The 22663-nt window shown below is 37.8% G+C and overlaps 1 protein-coding gene across 1 annotated transcript; it reads left to right on the forward strand.

The window, feature by feature from the left end:
• Positions 1 to 858: 858 nt before the first annotated feature.
• LOC117372278 (malate dehydrogenase, cytoplasmic-like) lies at positions 859 to 12249 on the forward strand. The gene is made up of 9 exons (XM_033968064.2): positions 859 to 971; positions 2523 to 2621; positions 4372 to 4468; positions 6183 to 6358; positions 7773 to 7895; positions 8499 to 8675; positions 9282 to 9395; positions 10168 to 10257; positions 11899 to 12249. The coding sequence occupies exons 1-9, from the start codon at positions 969 to 971 to the stop codon at positions 12019 to 12021; spliced, it is 1002 nt and encodes a 333-aa protein (XP_033823955.1). The 5' UTR covers positions 859 to 968; the 3' UTR covers positions 12022 to 12249.
• The last annotated feature ends 10414 nt before the right edge of the window (positions 12250 to 22663 follow it).

The following is a 22663-nucleotide window of genomic DNA, read 5'->3' on the forward strand; positions in this document are numbered from 1 at the left end:
TTAGCTTTCCTCAGCTGCCACAGGAAGTACATCCTTTGCTGCTGGGCTTCTTGATGAGCTGATGGTGGACTCCCACATGAGGTCCTGGATGATGGAGGTCCTGAGGAAGCGAAAGGAATCCACGGTGGTGATGGGGTGTCAATGAAAGCGAGGAGGGCAGGGGGGCTGTGACTTTCCTGAAGTCCACATCAGCTCCATTGTGTTCTAGATATTGTGATCCAGGTTGTTGCGACTCTACCAGGTCCCCAGCGGGTCCACCTCCCTCCTGTGGGCCAACTCATTGCCTTCTGAGAGGATGAGCCCATTGCCTCTGTTACTAAAATCTAATGACAATTTGTTTTATATAGTCACATTGTCCCATTCTATTTTGGATTTTGAGATATTTTTATTAAGATATTTTTTATTATTTTTATTCTTTTGACTGTTAATACATTTCTACTGCCTATAATCAGACCAACCAGTCGATCCTGGTTGGAACTGTTGTCTCCTGGATCAAGAATCCCTCTGCAGCTTTGACTGGCTACTGACTTTCCACAAAAAAAAGAAAGTTGACGAGGGTACTGCTGTCTTTTGTACATCTATTTAACGTTTCTTTCCCATGTTTTGAACAAGTTTGTGATTCTGTATTAAAGGATTTTAGATACAGATTCTTGTGAAATGTGTAGCCTCACCGATGACCACTAGATGTTCCCCAAGACCACACTTTTTTTCTCAAAATCATCCTTCTTTGGCTTAGGGGGCGTTGTCTAAGCAGAGAACAGTGCATTGTGGGAGATTGAGTCTATTCACACCTGACCGTGATATAAAGCTGAAACAAAAAAACTACATTGCCCAGAGATAGGGGGCGTTTGTCGATCCGGCGCCTGACTGGAACGCTTGGGTACAGAACAAGGGTAGCGCAGAGGTGACCCTGCCTTCTTGTCCACTCCGAGATCAGGCTGCACACCGCTCATCCTCCCTCTGCTGCAATGGTAAGATGACAATGCACCAGTTTCCTTCTGCAATCCATCATTTAATATAAACTCTTTTCTAAGCAAGATGCATTATCTCCAGCTGTTCCGTTATGCATCCTTGCGTGACATTGACAAAATTGAGGGTGGGCTCGAGCTGAAAGTGTAGTACATTCATACATACATCCTTGTTATGTCATCTTTTTGTTTGCTTCAGAAGATAAGACATGCTGTTTTGGCACAACTTCAAATCTAGTGTTCCTATGCGCACCATTAGGGATGCCTGAATCTACAATGGCGACTTTTACGCATTGCATTTGATTGTATTTATCCACATACTGAATGGATTTCGTTTCTCCATCTTAACCAGGGTGGCGTGGTACGTGCGTCATCACCCTATTTTTTTTAATTCCTTCGTTTGACAACCAATCAGAGCAGCGAGTTCAAAATGTTCAATGGATTAACTGCATCCGTGTTACTGTTCCTCCAAACAATAAAGACCCAGCGTTCAGTTTGTAGCGTTGAGTTGGGCTTACGTCGTGTCTCGTGACGCAGACGTACTCCCTCGCGCACGTGACCATATGTAGCTACATTTGACATTTTAAAGTGGTGTGTGTAGCCAAATTAGAAATGCCTTTTTTATTGTAGTTTTTATGCATGTAGCCTACAAAATCAGTGGTCACACATCTTTTTAAATTAGCTGTGAAATTCTGTGCTTTCAGGTGAATTCTCCAGTTAGTTTTGATGCAGACTAAGTTAGCATGTTCCTATATTATCATATATAGCTCCTCACATGCTAGCCTAAAAAAGTCCATGTATTATTTATGTTTTACTAATCATACTCATACTCAAACTGCTTCCTCTGCTAACTTTGAGTCTTTGTGCATATTATATTCCTTATAATCTGTATTATAAACCCCTCTTTGGGCTTAAAACGTGAGTAATGAGAGTCATGTGTTGTAATATAAACCATTCATGTTGTATTTGTGCTGCCCTCTCTCCAACCTTCACTCCCACAAGGTCATTGTACAGCCTTGTAATGCTTATCTGAGCGGCAATAGATTTAAGCCCGGCACTTACAATTGTGTCTACTCAAAAGTCATTTCCAAATTTCAAATCCCTGTCATCTTATTGGCAAATTGAGCAAAAGTAGACAGGCAAACACATCCAGAATGAACTCCTTTTTATTTTAAAGATCAAAGGTTTGTCTATTAATAACTCCATTGGCAGTATTTAAAAGTATTTTAAAAATCTTTTCTTAATTTTATGAATGAATAGTGAGTTAATAATAATTTAGTGTAAATGATTTACTTTTATTTTAATGTGAAATACAAGGTCATCAAATAGGTGTCAAATATTGCATTTGTCATTTTGTGCAGCCCTGCCGTTTGTTTACTAGAAAACTATCAATAAAGTAAAACCTATAAAATAATGTATAAGCTTAGTGTGTCTTGTCTCCATAGGTCTGTTATTACTTAAGTACTGATTGAACTGGTTCTCTAATGAGGTCCTGTGTTTGTACCCACTGCTGCCAGTATTTTTCATGTTGTTTTGCCTTGTTTTGTGTTATAGGCTGAACCCATCCGTGTTGTTGTTACCGGTGCCGCTGGTCAAATCGCCTACTCCCTCCTGTTCAGCATCGCCAAGGGAGATGTGTTTGGAAAGGACCAGGTAAGAGCTTTCTACCATGTTTATAATGTTGTTCCCTCATCAAAAACATGCCTGAAGTGTTTTTTTTATTTTCAAAACAATAAAAGGTAACATGGCGATCTAAATATGTTAGATGTTATGTTAACAGTTAATACCCCATAAAAGTGTAACACGCCTCTTTAAATGTGATCGATAATTCCCCTGTCATCTTTGAAAGAGCAGCAAGATATAGGATAAATTCCAGCTTTCAATGAAAGTATTGCTGGACCCCAAATTACATAACGTCAGCTGAGCCTCTTCACTGCAAAGGATGCTGGGCAATTCTTATAGTGTTACATAATGGAATCATGCATGTTGTATGTAGAGATCTAGTTCAGTATTCCTGTATGTCCTGTATGGCGGAGTGATCTACGTTTGTCATAAGGACAGTGGAACAGTGCGCTCTTCTGTCATTGGATGTAACCAGAGTCAAATGCCATGTCTGTGGAGCATTCAGTCTATGAATAAAATATTGGCAACATGGGATAGGCTTCCTCTGTACAAATCTATTGTACATCCCGTAAGAACAATACATGTACCAATAGGAATATATACATGTCTGTGCAATCTAATGGTAATGGCAACGTGATTATAAAAACAGTTGCGTATTATAACTTCACTTTAATGTTCCCCCTCTCTCCACACATACAAACAGATGAACACCTTAATCTCACACTCTCCACTCTGCACATATACATTAGAGTTTCTCCCTCTTTCTCTCTGTCTCTCTGTGTCTCTATCTCTCTTCCTGCGTCCCTCCCTCTTTCTGCCTCTCTCTGCACTCAGCATATACACACTAGCCTCTCTCAGCACGTGTACACACACGGGGGGGGCGGGTCCACTGTGTTTGTGCACTGGGCATGTGGAATAGAGACCTTTTGGCCAGAGATGATGGCAGAGATGAGTTCAAGCTTGGTCTGAGCTTTTAAACTATCCAAAAAAAAGGAGAAATAGTCTTCAAACTGAGAGTGGCGCTAAATACATAATTTAATTTTTTGTTTGTTTTTTGCATTCTGTTATCTAAATAACTGCAGTCTTTGTGATTTGATTATTGAGCCAACTCAAACAGTCTTTTCGAAGCCATAGCGATTAATTGTGAAGCTCTAATTTAGCACTCAACAATTTCGCAAGCACATGGTTAATGAGATCTTTGAGTTTGGGCTCTAAACCGGTCTGGACTTTGGTTCCTGGGCTCCGATTGCTGCTCTGGATTTTGGACTCTGCTTCTTGGACCCTGGTTACCAGTTTCCTCAGTTGCCCCATGGTTAAATAGATATGTACATGCTCTACATAACTGGTGCATTCTTGGTCTCGGTTAATCAGAGAAGAGATGGCAGTGCCACATGTCTGCAGTGTTAAATGTCAAAGGTTGTGAAAATTCACCATCACACATGTCTGCAGCCTGTGCCTGTTAATAAATCCTCAGATGTTACTGGCTCACGAGGTCCAAGTGTTCAGAGTATCATTTTTTTCATGTTTTAGACAAATATTTTCTCTGGACTAACTTTTTAATTACACAATTGATAAGTATTGCAAGAAATCAACAAAACTGTATAAGGCTGCAACATTGATTGTTATGCATAATGAGAAGAATACCTGCTCAGTAGTTAATAAATTTGTGCATTTACTTTCAATTTTTTTCATCAATAACACATCAGTGTTTTGTGTTACTAACATACTATTTCATATTGCATTCCTACTTTATTAACACATTATTGTTTTGCTTCTGTAGCCGATTGTCCTGATCCTCCTGGACATCCCGCCCATGCTGCCGGTGCTGGATGGGGTGGTGATGGAGCTGCAGGACTGTGCTCTGCCTCTGCTCAGGGGTGAGACCTTAGACTTAAATACAAAAAGTGTTGCTGCTTGAATTGTTTTATTTTGTTTTTGTTATACAAGAGTGTCTTTAGATTTCCTACTCTAATGCTAATTCTGCAGATATTCTGAGTTGAGTTTGCATGGGTAAATATTGGCAATGGATTCACATTATGTTTAAAAGGCAGAACTTTTTCATTGAAAGTAAAATCTCTCAACTGAACAAAAAGTTGTAGGAGTGAAGACGTTTCACTGCTCATCCAAGCAGCTTCTTTAGTTTCATTGAAAGTTGGAAGAAAATGTAAGTCCTTTGGCTTAGCTTTGAGTTTAGATTTGAAACATTTATACAAACACAGTTGACCTGAATGACCTGCATTATTGGTGATAGGCTTGTGCAGTTAATCGATGTATTATTTTGATTTAAATTACTTCTCGTGTTGTAATCAGATATCGTTTGAATTCTGTTCACAATATGTTGCCTTGTTCAGATTTGAGTACAGATGATTTATTAAACTACAAAGTTTATAATCAAAAGTGTCATGAAACGTTAGTAATTAAATATATTATAAAAGTACAGTATACTTTGCAACTTTGTAACTTTGTACATGTAACTTCAATTATGAGCCAAATAATCGTGATTCATTTTTTTTGTCATAAAGGTGGTAATGGTGACTATTTTACTGATGCAAGTGACTAAATCTTTGCTGCTGGGTAGACGTTTGATCCCCATGTGTTTTTTATGTGTGAACTGAAGGAGGAGGGAGGTGTGTGGAGAACGAGCTGTGATTGGTCGATTATTGAGGCCAAGCGGCAGCCAATCACAGCAGTGGTGGGACAACAATAAGGGGAGCAGACTAAAGTTCAGATAGGAGGAGCAGACTAAAGGTCCGATAAGAGGATGAGGCAAAGGCATCTTATCGACAAATGAGTTCAGGAGTTTGAATGTTATCTGAAAGGGTTTAAATCCATGATGTAAACAAAGTGTAAATAATTGGTAGAAAGATGAAAGAACAGTAATGCAATCTATTACTAAAACATATCTGTATATGTAGAGTCATGGGCTGCAGGATTAATCACAAGTTGTAATTTGTGATTTGCCAATTGTGATGATTCAAAGGTTATAATTACTTAAGTATTTGTAGCCCAAGAGTTTGAAGAAGAGGCATGAGGCTGGAATTCTAATACAGGAGAAGTTTACTGACATCTGTACAGGACCCGGAAACATGTACCCTCAAGACATTGCGATAGTGTTGTCCAGTTTAGTCCAGTCTATTCACAGTCTGGTCTCAGTCTAGCTATGCTTCAGTTGTAGGGAGTATTATACCACTGATGAAGTAGGCCAAGATAATGAAGACTGAGCTGGCCCTTGGTACAGTACAGCAGTGCAATTTGTGTAATGTCTGATGAAGATGACAAAATATCCATTGTTCCCATAAACCTGCTAACCCTGTATTTTTGACATCCACAAACGTGTTGAAATGCATGTGATTTTATTAGCTTAGCTGGTAAATTCCCGCTCTCAAGTCCAGACTATTGTGTCTTTAGGCAAGAATTTTGTTTGTTTAGAGGGCTTTGTCTCAGAGTAAATTTGTAACTATAATTATTTTTAAACAGACACTTGTATTTTATGAGTAAAGCTGAAGTTTGCATAAATTAAGCTATCAGAAGTCACTCTCAAACTTTTAGAGATGGGATCACTCTAACATTTTTCCCTTGTCTCCTCCATAGAGGTGATCCCCACAGACAAAGTGGAGGTGGGCTTTAAGGACATCGATGCAGCCATCTTGGTAGGGTCCATGCCCAGAAAGGAGGGCATGGAAAGGAAGGACCTGCTCAAAGCCAACGTCAGCATCTTTAAGACCCAGGGAGCTGCTCTGGACCAGTATGCCAAGAAGACAGTCAAGGTACGGTCTAAGAACCACATACACATGAAGGGGGTGAGAGCAAGAGGGAGGTCTAAAAATGTTATTGATTTTTATTGTAATTGCAATTACATCAGCAATTTATGTGTGTAAAAAATAGTGTTCAATTCAGAGTGCACATTCTAAAAATGTCCAGGAGCATTAACATTTGTGAAAAGACTGGAATTTTGAACTGATAAACTAATGCAAGAATTTTCAGACCATGTTTGTAGAGTGCTAAAATACAGATGCAACTGTATTTTTCAATAAAATGATGGGATATTTTGTTCTTCCAAAGCATATTATAATCTAAATAATTGCAGCTTCTGTGATTCATAATTGCACCAACTCAAATGGCTATTTCTATTTGATTGCAATATAATGTGCAGCCCTAGTTTTAGGATTGTTGTAAGATTGCTGCTAGATGTGCATTAATATTTGAAAGAAGACTGATATATGAACTTCTACAGAGTAATACAGGACTCAGATGAATGTTATTTAACTGGTTATGTGGGTGTTGGATGTAATAATAAAACTCTTGAGAAGGCAGAGGTAACTATAATGCACAGCGCCTTTGTGCTTCAGAAAAGGCAATAAATCTTTTAGCAGTCTTACTTAAAAATGACAAATGAAGAGTCTGTATGGAAAAAATTGAATGACATGTATTGAATGTCTAGCTGTTTGGTGCAGGCAGTAGAGAAAAGGAGGAGTGCTTGGTCAGTTTAAACTCCTTTTTTCAAATAAACTTTGTCCGTTTTGAACCGAGTGGATTTCCTTTGACTCTAAAAATTGTTGTACAAATTCTTACAGGAACTTTGATCAGCTTTTAAGTCTACAACACGTGGCCGCTTACACTGAGGGCAAAGGTCAACCAGGGCAATGATGTAAAGTCTTTGTTATTAGATCAACAAAATGTTTTAAAGTTCGGTTATGGGTTAAAATAGGTTAAGGTTAGACAAAAAGTGACCATAATAATAGTTAGGATCAGTCTTCAGTCAATGTAATATCTTAAGCCTTTTAAGTATAACTGTATATTTATTGCAGCCTCCGCGATTTGATAATTGAGCAAAAACATCTCAGGTGACGGACTCTCCGCCAGCATGCTGCTAAATGTGCACTAATATTTGAAAGAAGACTGAAATGTGAATTTCTGCAGTGAACTTCTGCACAGCAATACACATACACTGCAGGTTTTAGGCATAAGACTCTTGGGATGGGATGTGTAGTTCTGTGCAGAGACATAATACAGAAGTAACTACAGGCTTTGTGATCTGTGAATGAATGGTGAGCCAGCGAACTAGAAATCATTATGACAAGACACTTCAGATGTGGTTCTTATGAACATTATCCTCTTTCAGATATGAAATGTTTAAACATTTGTTAGAATGAATTGTAGAGTAAATGTGTTATTTTACAGGTCCTTGTTGTGGGGAACCCTGCTAACACCAACTGTCTGATCGCCTCTAAATCAGCCCCCTCCATCCCCAAAGAGAACTTCTCCTGCCTGACCCGCCTGGACCACAACAGGGCCTGCTCACAGGTGACTGCAAGAAATGTAGCACATAAAAAACATATATCTATATCTATCTATTACGTTACACACACACACACACACACACACACACACTTTAAGGAGGTATTAATCCAGGTTAAGGTCTAGGATGTGATTGTGTATATTTAATATACTGCAACAAGTACAAGGTGTCATAGAACTTTGGAAACATGCAAGATTAAAGTCTTATGGCTATTCCTTCTCTTATTAAATTGTTCATAGTATATGCCATCTTGTTGAAATTTAAAGCTACAATCAAATGTGTTGCTTATCTGTTTTGACTGTGTATATATCATAAAATGGTTTTGAACCTTCAACGACAGATACTTTAAAAGCAAACAATTGCAATATACATTTGTATATGCATGAGACTGAAATAATCATATCAGTCAACATTATTTTGGACTAAATACTTTTCTATGGTCCAAATGAAACTATACAAAGTATACAAATTGTGCAACACTCGCCTGCATTATGGTCTTATTCACTCACTTTTTATCTTCAAATTTATAGGTCAAATCTTTGCAGTCCTCAAATATGCCTTTTAACAAACACCATTGTCTCAGGCCTGGTTCTGTTGCTGTCCTGCAGGTGGCGATGCGCTGTGGTGTGTCCTCTGACCATGTGAAGAACGTTATCATTTGGGGAAACCACTCGTCCACTCAGTATCCGGACGTGCACCACGCCAAAGTCAACCTCCAGGGGGCATCGGTTCCAGCCTACGATGCAGTGAAGGACGAGGACTGGCTCAGAGGAAATTTCATCTCTGTAGGTTCCTCCTGTTTTAAATTAAACAAGTTTTAGGATTTTTTTAGTGTGCCATTTTTTTTGTCAACTGTGATGAACTTTGACCACCTGCCAGTGATAACATTTTGAAATCTTGCTAGTGACTAATCAGCTATGTGATAACTAAACACCACAGAACCTCCATAATTTATTTAAAATATGTAAAAACTTAAAATTCTACAAAATGTTTTGATAACATGCTCCTTTATAAAGTTTCAGATTTTTTTTTTTTTTTTTTTTTTTAATACTAAAAACCATGTTATGGACATTAGTTATCACATAGTTGTAATTAACATTTGTAATGCTGATTTATTCTTATCACTAAAAGCTATGCTTGATTTGAACATGTCTACCTCATATCTGGGGACCAGATGTGTCATGGCATGAAAATCTAAATCTTACATACAGTTCCCTTTTTAAATACGTTTTAGTGACTGTATTGTACATGATGGTATTAAAATGTTTGTAGTAGACTTTAATTTCAACTGGGGAAAACATTATTATAATGTAATTTTTATGTTTTAAATTGTATCATTGTGTGTGTCATTGTATCATTGTATATCACTTTGTGTTTTTGTTTCTTTTCAGACAGTGCAGCTGCGCGGTGCAGCTGTGATCAAGGCCCGGAAACTGTCCAGCGCCATGTCAGCCGCTAAAGCCATCTGCGACCACATGAGGGACCTCTGGTTTGGCACCAAGGATGTACGAGTCTCACTTTATATTTGAAAAATTACTTTATTTTTTTAAAGGTGCAATCTGTAACTTTTCTGACAGAGGGTATGTGACATGATTGTTTCTAAGGAGATGTTACAACTTCGCCAAGAATTGTTCACACTATAACTGTATGGCATTAAACCTAACTCTGAGGACAAGCATGTGGCCAAGTTACAAGCCACAAGTTACAGGTCAAATCTGTGGAGAGGTGACATGGCTTATCTGTAATTCAGTAAATAAATGCAAGACAGTTGCATTTAATGCAATTTGTTAAAATGTTCCAGCCCAAAAGTTACATGGTGCACCTTTTTAAACTTTTTTTAAAATTATCTTTTCATTTATAATTGTCTTTGTGTTTGGGATGTGTAATTGAACAGTTTTGCCTATGGACACCATGGCTCTATGACTGGGCAATTTTTTAAACTGGGAATCTATTGGTTGGGGGGTAAACCACCTGAACCATCACTGTCAAGCCAAGAAAAATTTCTCCTAAGGGAGACAAATAAAGGAATCTTGAATATAAAAGTTATATATTGCCTGGTTTTAGGTTATATATATTCATTCATATATTATATTCATATACAGTATTTAACTAGTTCTCTTGCTGTATTTTAAGCATAATTTTAATTTTAATGTTTAGTTAAATTTAAGTCATATAAATATAATTTATACATTCACAACAAGGCAGCACTGACTTGGCTATGATTTTGTTCCACAGACCTGACCCCCTTTAGTTAATGCTCTTTTTCTCTTGACTCAGGGCGAGTTCACCTCTATGGGAGTCTTTGCCAAAGGAAACCCCTATGGCATCCCTGAGGACCTCATCTACTCCTTCCCTGTTCAGATCAAGGTCGGTATCTCATGAAATAGATCTCATACTTTGTTCATTCTTTGAGATAAACCTAATGACATATTTGTATCTGGCATGGGTAAGCATTTTGTTTTCAAAGATGGGACCATTTCTTGGTCTACGAGCCAAAGCCCACGCTCTTGTTGCTTCCCGAGCCTGTTCATAATACCCAACGACATACCTATTCCAACCTATTCCATTATTATTTTTAACGTATTTACAGAAGGATTCACCACATATTATATTATCATAAAAAATACAAATATCCCGCTTGTGGTTCAGATTAGCGAGTTTACATCAGTACATCTGATTGAGCCATATGGTAGATTTATACTGTTTTAACAGTTTATCACTTTTAATAAATTAAAATAATAAAATAAGACCTCCACAACTTAACTTGAGTAGCCCATTCAAATACGCTCCAAAACAGTCACCTCGTCAAAAATTCTCTTTGAAACAATATGCAAAACGTGACTTACGTCAATCTGCAAATTCTCAGCCTGTTTTACTGTGGCGATCTCTGCTCAGCTGCTCCATTCTTGTTAATAGATATGAGACATCCAGGCTATTGAACATCACATGTGGCAGGTCATCCAAATAATAAGAAACACGTCTCTTCACACTCAGTCAATACTGTTTTTGTGTTATTGGCATCTTTCTGTGCCCTCTTGGGTGAGCCATTCCTCTGGGATATAGGACAAAGCTCAAAAAGGACATTCTTGGAGGACTCAATCCAAGGCTATGAGCCAGGATGAGATTTGACTCGGAGGAAATTCAGGAGTTCATCCTCAGCAATAATGTTGCCTTCAACTGTCTGACATTTTAACACAGAGCAAACTGTGCGTACAACTTGCATCATCGGCCATACAAATCGATTTACAAATCTAATTAAAAAAAATCTCTTGATAGTTTCTCTGTGAAAATTGCTGAAATGTCACATTTAACAGAGAGCCATTTTTTTCTCAAGGTTTAATGAGTATACAGTATATTTAATTCTGTATTAGCTGTGAGATAAAAACTATTTTTAATGATGTCGGCATAAGACATTTTTCTTTAAAAGAGATTATTAAATCCCCATTTCATTTATTTATCAATGACTCCTTTATCCAGCAACTTTTTATTACAGGCCTAAAATTTGATTAGCATTCATGAAGAATCAGCACATACAAGAATAAAACTTTTGCCAAACCATAAATACAAATGGTTATTGGCGACTTGAGAACTTGTTGGCATGAAATCCCTCACTTGAGTGCTGTCCTTTTGTTAGAAAATGTATTTAAAGGCACTGTACCAGATTTTTACAGCCTTTTAAAAATGTGAAAAACAACTAGTTCATTATAAATGGTTTTGCTGCGGTCCAAAATAATTTCTCACTTTCCTAACACATTTCTATCATCCTAGTTTTTCACACTGGTCTTTGAAATTTGTGAAAAGCGCTTATAAACTCATTGCTGTGAAGTTTTGTGTCACACCACAGCTAGCTACTACTAGCATGTTAACAGCGCACAAGCCTTACATTCAGGTTCACAGTCAATAAAGCCTCTATGTAATTAGATGCAGACAGCACAAAGTGGTCTCATTTTGACCCCAAGAGCCGGTATGCACCAGTTTAAAAAAATACACAAATGTTATTCTGTTCAGAACAAGACATGGACAATCGTAGAGGGTCTCTCCATTAACGACTTCTCTCGGGCCAAAATGGATGCCACAGCACAGGAGCTGGTGGAGGAGCGTGACACTGCTGTGCACTTCCTGTCACAGTGACTACACCAGGACTTGCCGAACATCGGCTCCTCACGCCTATGAAGACCCCTATGTTGAGTTTTAGTGAGAGACTGCTGTGGTGTGTGTTCTGGCCTCTTTCCTGTAGGTTTATATATAAAACCTGTTTAAATGACCACAACTGGCCTCCTCAGAGTGTAGCACCGACATGTAGATGAATCGCACATACTGTAAAGAAATGTGTTGTCACCAATAAAACACTGAAACAAATATGCATGTGCTTTTTAATTATATATGTAGTATATGTATTTTAATTATTAAAAACTCAAGTTTGTGCCTGTTGAAAAAATATCAGCAATTTTTCTACCTTTTCAGTAATACTAATAACAGCATCATAATTAGCCTTAATGAAGCATGAACAAAGACTTAATTCATACTTAACAAATTTCATTAAGAATGATTCAGGCTTTGAAACTACTTAATTAGGGGTGTAGGAGTTGGGATATTAAGTGCCAAACATTTTTTTTAGATTTGTGATTTATGTTGTTGCACTCAAACATCCGTTCAAAATGCATTAATTTTAACAAGACCAGGACCACAAAAATGTCAGAGAAGATATGAACTGCAAAACTACATGTGCAATCACACCATGTTTGTAGAGGTCTTAACTACAGGATTACAGGTTTTATGCGTACTATAGGACCTCATGGAGAAAGATTTAGCTTTTGAGGAGATTATATAAATATTAGTAATTTTTATTATTTCCAAGTAATTTAAAGTAAAGTGCAATGTAGATTCAATTGTGATCTGGCACCTTGCTTTAGTGGTCTGAGGAGTGTGCATGTTCTCCCTGTGTCTGGGTACTCTCATAAACCTAATACAGACACAAAATAGTCCAGCTATAAAGGTCCTCACGCAGATCTGGAGAAGGGTCTGTATTAACTGAGAGGTCCATATTAAAGCAGATGAGAGCTGTAACATTTAATTTTTACATGTCTGCTAACAATGTGTGCTTAGTGATGGAGAAATCCTATGGCCACAAGTAAGGCTGGATTCCACATTGTGTTTACCAGCACATCAGATCGAGAGAGTCATGTAATTTGCAGCTTAAGTATAGTACAAAGCACTGAAAAGTGTACTGAAGACAGTATAGCAATAGTTTAAGGTATAAGGTAAAGAAACAATCAGCGGGGGGCAGTGCACAGAGAACATAAACCGTGTATTGTAGACTACAGTAATGGCCTACACCTGTTAATGCATCCAAGATCCAAGAGGTACAGAAATGCACAGCCAAAGAAAAATGGGTGCATTAATTGTTACATCATTTCATAATTTTAACTTCATAATAATGTTCAAATGTGTTATAATTTTTATTAACATTATATACACATTTTTTTCTGTTTTGGAAATCAAGTCTGGACGTTCTAAACCTTAACTCTGTATGGTCATTTACAAAGATGAAACCCACTACCTCCTCCTGTCTTACTGGAGAGCTAACCACTCTGCCATCATATTGTGAAGTAAACAATTACAATTTCATTTTTACCAAGACTCATTCAATAGTTTTCTGCTTTTGAAACAAAATAATAAAAATGGACCAGTTCCCCAGTGTGTCCTCTAGGTGTCAGTGTAAGCCCATCCTCCCAATCCTGGTCAGATTAATTACTGTGGGGATTTATGAACGAGTTTCATTTTAAAGGGGAGGTTTCCGTCTGCTGTTCCTCCCTTTAAAATCATATCTGTACCCCACACTTTCAGTCTCTAGACACCTGCCATAGAAACAACTATATACTTAAGTGAGAAACCCAGTGTATTCTTTGGACTCTTCATGTATTTCCATGTATATCTGACTTCTGATTTATTGGTCCACTTCTCTGTGTTTACATTAGAAAGGTTGTGTTTTGAGATCCATATTTTTTCAACAAATCCTAAAATACTGCAATACATTTTTTATTTTATTATTTTATTTACCTTTATTTAACCAGGATAAAAAACTCATTGAGATTAAAAATCTCTTTTTCAAGAGTGTCCTGGCCAAGAAGCAAAACACGCACAGGACACAGACATACTCATACTAAACATATACACAGCTCACAGTCACAAGATTTGATCTCATGTCAAGATATTTCATTTGTTTGCTAGAGTCTATTCATTATGCAAACACAATATACATTTAAATTTCATTGATTTAAATAAGATCTATTAAGAACTATTTACTTTAATCACTAATCACATAGACAGAAGATGGACTACATTTATTTTAAGTTAACCTTTTTTTCCCCAAATTGCAATATTAATGTACAGTATTGTACATTAAATTGACTATCAAACATATTATAAGTTCTGTAGCAGAAAAAAAAAAATCAAACTCAACAACATAAAATAACATCAACATATTTTATTGGTCCAGTCCTGATTTGTGTGTCTTGTTTTCTGCACATCTTAAAAATATTTACTTTGAATCAGCATAAAATAATGAAACTGAGATTTTCCAATGGGCTGCATCCAGGCCTGTTTAAAATCAACATTTTCTTTGGAGTGAATTTAGACTTAAATCAGTTCTTGATCCAACACATATTATCATTTCATAGCAGGTTCTCTCCCTCAAAAGTAAATACAAATAAAATAAAGTTTGACATTTCTTATTGGTCCAGTCCTGATTTATGCGTCTTCTGTGTTGTCCTCCATGTATTAAATATTAAAATATTTGCTTTGAATCAACATAAACAACTACACTGAGAGATTTTCTAATAGTGCACCTCTGTTTAATATCAACTTCTTTTTTTTTCTTTTTTTTTTTTTAACTAATATGACTGGGATAGTTCACATTATCATTTCAGTAGCAGGTTTTTCTCTCTCTCTCTAAAAAAACCCCCCAAATTCTACATTTCTTCTCCTGATTTATGCGTCTTCTGTGTTGTCCACCATGTTTAATCCCACCCCAGCCTCCCCTGTGTGTCGACCCATTAGTTCCCATCCCCTCACACACTGCCCTAATGGTGTTATAGCCACACAGCTGCACCTACAAACACACACTAAAACCCCACATCGCATTATTACTGACCATGTGTCCAGCTTTTACCCACGTTTATGTGTGTTCCTGAACGCCACTGATCAAAAACATGCAACGCCGGACTACCCTGCCCTGGGTCTGGTTTGGTGGTCTCTCCCTTTCGTGGTGGTCCCAAAGATTTACTACATGCCATGTTGCAAAGCGGACAATTTGTACTTATTTTTTTGCAGAAGGAGACCAAGAAATATTGAGTCTCATTTCCACATAAGGTGTTGTGTCAGAAATGGGAGGTGTTGGGACAAAAATGGTGTCAGTTGTGATAGTCTTTTGGGGGTGTAAACATGATAATGGTTGTAATGATAGGATCACCACCAGAAGCAGGAGAACCACACAGGGAGCAGAGAGGGGGCAGAGCCAGCACCCCGGGCCCCAAACGCAGAGCTGTACCTGGGCTTCATTTGGTGAGGCGGTGGGAGATCCGCTAACAGGAACTGACCCCCAGGCCATGGATGCAGTCATACCAGCTATTTATACCCTCGTATTTAGACCCAGTAGGAAAAACAGTTCTATTTCAAAGACACTACCTGCTTTACTTTTGTATCTGTGATTTCTTAATATATATTTTGAAGCTACACACCCTATTAGAGTCAACTTGCAATATATTTATAACATAAAGGTGATTTATGTAACTTTTCCGAGGGAGGTTTGCCACCTTCTTGTCTCCATGGCGATGTCATAGCTTTGCCTCAATTGTTCCACAGTGTGATGGACAGATGATGCCACCAGTCAGAGCAGTTCTCTCAGTTTAATGCCTGTGGATACATGCAACATAGATTAAGTCATACTGTGGAACCTTTCAGGCAAAGCAATAACATCTCATGAGACAAACAGGTGGCAGATCGTTCAACAGATAAGTTAGTGCACCTGCAAAATAAGAATAAAATACATTCTACATTGCACCACTTTATATTTAGAGAATTATTTGAATCAGTTTGAAGTTGCATTGTATATATTTGGTTGAAATATTAAGGAATGTATAGCTAAATTTTAGAATAAAGAAACTGCACATGAAATTATATAAACTGAGTGATTTTAGTTCTGCAACCATGAGGCAAACTGCTGGTGGGATGTTTTCCTGGCAAATCCAGACACATATCCCTCTGTATTAAAAAAAATACATAGTCATCAGTCTGGTCCCCACTCCTTCAATCAGGAGCTAACACGGCCGTTCAATCAGGTTTATTTAATTCAGTGAGACGAAGGAGCTCATTGGTCACCTGTCATTTACAAACTCTCACCTGATATTAACATAGTTTAATGCTTCACTCGTTGATTCCGTAGAAATTGAACAAAGTTTTTCAGTCCCCTGTGATATTTTTATCCATTCTTTTTTCCTTGCAAGTGGCTCTATTTATTTTGATATCTATGGACCATCTTTGTCCCTGATTGGCCAATCCCACCTGTCAGTAACACCCATTTGAACAAGAGGAGAGTCACCGGCCGTCAGACACACATCTTCATTGGGGAAGTTTATATTCTCAATCCCAGAGAATGAAAATGTGGCTACTGTTCTGCAACTTAAGTCTGTCCTGCTTTATGCTTTGAGGAAATCTTATTGTGCAGTATAATATTGACAATAGTCCCACACATTATGAATAAGGCCCTAAAGTAAACAGTTTGCCCCGAGTGGAGTAGTTTGTTCTTAGTGTTGAGTGGGTGGGTCGGTAGACAGGGCCACCCATGTTCCAGAGGTGTGAGGCCTGAACAGGAGACTGGACCCATAAAAAGCTCTGACCTGCCCCTACGGCTGTAAATCACACCTCAACCACTGCACAGGACAGCATCAAGTCTGCTTCTGCTGTCCACTCCTGGATTTGGAAGTTGCATATAGGTCCATTTACACCAGATGCCCTTCCCATTTCAACAAAATGTATAAAATGTGTTTTTCAGGTACAGCTTCAGCTGTGCCACTGTTGTCTCCATATCACAAATACCAGACAAATACAGATAATTTCTCTTACAAATGCAGTTGTGTTACATGTTACATTATTGACAAGATGCATTTAGCATATTAAAATCTTCAGACAATCATTATAAGTTGTACCTCACGTTTGAAAGGATGGAATATTTTTATCATGATTTCTTCAGGTGAATAATATTAATTTACAAACGTGACCATAGATGATCATTTATACAGTAGAAATAAAACATTACAATGCGGTAGTAGGATCAATAACAACTTTTGGTGCCTCTTCTGCATCACCAGGATATATCTGAATTAACTTTAATCAATGACCTCTTTTTTAGTGCAAAGACTGCAAATAGATCTATATTCTATTGGTAAACTATGTGCGTTCTTAAATCTCTCAAATACACTCAATCAAGACAACGCCATTACGACACTGGCCATTATAAACAGGACGTCAAATTGTAAGAGTGCAGACTGCCGCTTCTCGACACATGCTAAACAAGTCTAATTTTGTTCCGTTATAATCTATAAACTAAAAAGTACAGTTTCTTTCTCTTTCTGCCAGATGACTTCATTGAGGCAAAAATGATACTTAGCACTGGACATAGTCAAAATGAATTTAGTTTCACAAGCAAAGAAAAAAAATGTTACTCAAATTTTTGTCCAAGTTATAATCTCCACCTACAATTATCTAGTAGCTAACAGACTGCTCGTAAACCTCTACAGACACGAGACCTGCACAGTATTAGACAAATGCAAATGAAAATGTGCGTGTGAGTTTTAATATTTATTATGTGATTTGATGAGATACACCTGGTAAATATGTATCATAGTTTTACACCAGTTAAGTGACAGTTTGTGGGAAAAAAGTAAAGCAGTACAAAAATCCAGGAAGTAAACACACACACACTCACCCCCCCCCCCCCCCACACACACACCCACACACACACCCCCACACACACCCACACACACACCCACACACACACACTCACACACACACACACAAAATATATATACCATACATTTATTTGTATTAATCTAGCCATATATCTGCTACCTGTGTCCAACCAGGAAGTAAAATAAAAAATGAAAAAACTAGCCAAGATTGTGAGTAAATTCTTAAAATATATATATGTTTAAGTATGTTTTGGTGAAATTATTAGTCTAGCCTGTCATATGCACTTAGAGTTGTTTTACTTTCTTTTAACTCTGCTCTAAAGACAGATTGATGTGATTTAGCAGTGCAGATGTCGTCCTCCTCTCTGCTCCCTTTGGTCATAAATACTCCATTACTCCATCCACACCTCACCTCGTCCCCACTGCTCTCACTGTGTCTGTACCAAGGATATCTTCATTTACCAATCACAGAACCTCCTCTTCTCAAAGAAATGTGTAATCTGGGCTGGTGTTGCCAGATTGGTCAGCGAGAAATGCTAAGGCTACAATCTATGGCTTTATTGAGTACTATAAGTTTGTGTCTTTGTGTATCTCATAAAACGTGATTGTGCTGCAGATTATTGACAACAGGAATTCTCCATTATTCCTCTACATTGTCCTCTATGGATCATTGATAAATATTTTTCAACTATCTACACAGTATTTAACATAAAGCAACAAGTGGAAGTGTCAGAAAATACATTCGAGGTATTTGCAAAATGTTCATATTGGTAATAAATAACCACAAAAATGTCCAGTAATATAAACAATTCTCACACGTCCTACAGGGCATCAGTGGTTCTCTAACCTTTCAGCACTGAGGCAGCTCTACCTGTTGAGTGGTGTAACCGTTTCATTGGTCAGTGGAGATGATCTGACCGAGGACTGGTTAATTATGTACAGTTTTTGAAAATCATTAATTTTTACTTGAGTTTTTTAGCAGAGAAGAAATCTGAATTCTGTTGGCTGGATGAAAGTTGCCTTTTTTAATATTTTGCCACTCATCTAAGGATATTGGTATTTGACCTTAATATCTGTCTAAAGGGAGGAGCTAATGATACTGCAACTATAAGACACTCTATAGTTGATTATCTGTTATTAGTTAAATCAGTTGAACTTACCCTAAAGTGTTTTAAACTGGGGCTATTGTTCTTTGTTACTTTTTGCTTATACCTCTCATGTGTTTATTGAGTGAGGCATTTTGCAACAACTGTTATGCACTGACCAAAAACCAGTTTAGTGGAGTACCCTGCCCCTATGTGCTCCTCCCCCACAGCCTAATTGAAGTCTGCACATGGCACAAAACTATAAATTGTCCAGATCACTTTTTTTTCCTTCTATTTCCTGATTTTTTTTGTGAAAATGTGGAACAATGCATATGCTGTCTGTGGCCTCTTTTTAATGAATCCAATCCTTCCTCTCTCAGATTCTCAGAGCTCTGGGCTGATTAAACAGAGAGAAACACATTTTGCGTTTCTTTTGATGGATCTCTCTCCAGAATGGGTCATGTAGATGTTGTGTCATGGACACAGCCGGTTGGGGGTGAGCGCGGTGACCTGGCGGTTCATTTCAAAGACTGCCAAAGCTCCGCCTTTGAATAACTCCTCTTCTTCATCTTTTCCACGCGACCTTCGCCGTATCGCTGTTTCATATTACCAATTACATCCAGAGCTGGCTAATTTGTATGCCATTTGAGAGTAATAAAGGCAGTACAGAATCTAAAACATCAGATTACAACACCAGCACCTTCATGCAAGATTTACAGCACAGTTTGTGTTATAGGAAATTTGTGTGGGCTATAGAGTTTAAGCAACACAAAAGTACAACAGTCACTAGAAATACAGTATGGTGTATGTATACAGTATGATTCACTTTATCTATATGTGTACAGGGCCGTTAGCCATGGGGCCCAGCACAAGAAGGGCCAAATGGGCTCCCCTTAAAGTCACAGTATGTAACTACCCAAAAAATGGTCTAAAATAACAGCATGTTTTTGTTTTGTTTTTCTTTATTTTTCATTTTAGTTGTTTTTATTACTTACAGTGAGTGGGCTTGCAGCTCCACAAACCTGACTCTTTGTGGGCTGGAGGAGAACCTCTTCCTGCTTGTTTCCATGGAAATGTTGTACCTTTTGCCCATAATATTACTGTATGGCATTAACCTTATCTGTCTCCATGGACAATGTTGCATAGTATAGTTTTCACTTTCAATTTCCATGGGATCATGAAGGTGATGTTCCAAAGTTACATACTGTGCCTTTAAATAGAAAGAACGAGTTAAATTCATCCTTTTGAGATAGTCTTGGTCAGGACTACTTTAGCTGGAGGATTTTTTTTACCCGTTGTTTTTGGTTGATGTGGATAACCTGAGGAAACCCACCCAAACACAGAAAGAACATGCAAACTCTAGACAGAAAGGCTCAAGCGTCCCGGGAGTTGAACCCAAAACTTTCTTGAGGTGATAGTGCTAATCCTTCAGCCACCTTCAGTAAAAACACTGCCGTTCTGTAATTCTCCAACCCATGATCACCCAAATACTTTACACTAAATACAATACAAGTTACATTTGCATGCTTTGTTCATTCTGCTGCTAATCTTTTTTCACAGAACACAAACAATGGCCCAGGATTATTTTTGTGTTTCATCAGTATGACTTTATACTGATACTACGACAATAAGCTAGAATTTTATCTGCACTTTTTAGGAGCAGTGCTAACATCTGCAACAGTCATAGGTGTCATTTTGTTTTTCAGGTAGAGGTAAGAAAGAAGGCAAAACAAAGTGCAAAAACATAACACAAAACATTAATACCCTGATAAACCAAAAGCACTGACAATATTTTGCATAGTAACCGTCTCCGGATCATCAATAACCATCTGATCTTACTGTTTTCTTTAAATTTCTTTTCTTTATCAGACCAGCGCCCCCTATAGGTCTAGCTGTGCATTCTGCGTTATGTTCCTTGTACAATGTTTAGGAAGCAAGGGGCCTTCTCTCACATAATGAGCTCCAGATGCAGCGGTTTTATCGTACAGAGAACGTCCATCCAGCCACACACATCCATCATGTTTGTGTGAGCTGCAGTGGCACAGTGACAGACACTAGACCGGTTCAGATAAGAGAGAGGAGGGGCCTTTGTGTGCATTTGAGTCATCGGAAAGTAGGCTTTTTTAAGTGTCAGGTGAAATATTTGCAACTTATTTACAACATTTAAAAACAAAATGTAATATGTTGGAGTTGTTCTGTTGGACTAGGTCTTGTACCTTTTTGTCACTGCATATAGGAACTTACTTGGACGGTATGATGCAACGTAAAACAATGAATAATAAGTATAGAGAATGATGAAATAAAAATGTGGACATGCGTTCAAATATAAGTAGAAATATATACATTAAAAAATATTGTTGGTCCTATATAGCTCTTGAATCAAAACAAGAAAATGATCTGTATGTTGCATGTTCTATTTCATGGTGACGTCTGTTGCATGTCAAAGAACTTTTTTTTTAATTTTTTTATTTAATTACATTTTTTATTTTTGCTATTATTATTTTAGAAAGCAACAAATACCAGCACTGGTTCAGAGAGGCCACTGAGAACTGCAAACGAGATCCAAGGAGCATGAATCGTGACAAGGGAGCATACACCTTAACACACACGGGATGCAGCCTGCAAGACACGTCATTACAACAGCTCCCTCTGAGGAAGGCTACAGGAAGTAAGTGAAACATGTAAAGCGGGTATAAGTCGAATTCTCCTGACTGACAAAAATAACCTGTATTTAAAAGTTTAAGGAGATTTTTTTTTTGAGTTTTGGTGATTGGCAGCCTGCATGTGCGATATGAATAAAGCCAGTGGCCCAGAGCGCTTAGGAGGTCATAAGGGGGGCTGTTTTCATTTGTAGAATCTGCATCTCCAGTGAACACAAGAGGAGCGCTCTGATTGGCCCAATGCTCCATTCATAAAATTCTCTTTTCACTCAACTTTAAACCAAACAACACTCTGCATACCTTTGGCCTGTGATGATAATGACTGCAGTTAGCCTATACCCTCATTTTAGCCTTGTGTAAATCCAAACATAAGTGCCTCCTCCTTTGGCCTAAACCAGAGAGTAAGAGAGAGGGAGGAGGAGAGAGAAGGAGGAGAAAGAGGAGAGAGGGGGAGATTCCTTGTGGTTGTGTGGTAGCTGAAGCAGTGACAGTTCTTCATGAGGTCAAACTACAGCGTGTTATCTGTCAAGAGTAAAGCAGAATTGTGAACAAGTTAAGCTTTAATTCCAGCTTCTTTTCTTAATATAGAAACAAAATATCAAGGCAATATCTACACCGGCCAAAAGGGGGAGCTATAGCATGATTATGAGTTTTTGTTGACCTGTAGTACAGTAATTAGGAAGTGGATGCAGGAAACACAAAAGTAAATAGGCTCTATGTGACTGAAAAAAAAAGACTGCTCAAGCCAAGTAGAACAATAGTTGTAAACATAAAGAAAGAAAGAAAAGTTTAATTAAAATAAAAACAGAATATAACCAAAAGAGCAACATTTCCATGGAAACAAACAGGAAGTGGCCCTCTTCCAGGCCAAATAAGAGTCAGGTTTGTGGAGATGCAAGCCCATTCAGAGTAAGGATGCATGTTTTTATACATTTTTCAGAGCAATAAACACAACCAAAATTGAAAAAGAAAACCAAAAAAAAAAACAAAAAAAAACCCCAAAAAAAACAAAAAAACCCACATGCTTTTATTTTAGTCTGTTCTTGATAATACTGTGGCT

This window comes from Periophthalmus magnuspinnatus, chromosome 1 (assembly GCF_009829125.3).
Source record: "Periophthalmus magnuspinnatus isolate fPerMag1 chromosome 1, fPerMag1.2.pri, whole genome shotgun sequence".
NCBI classification, from domain to species: Eukaryota; Metazoa; Chordata; class Actinopteri; order Gobiiformes; family Gobiidae; genus Periophthalmus; species Periophthalmus magnuspinnatus.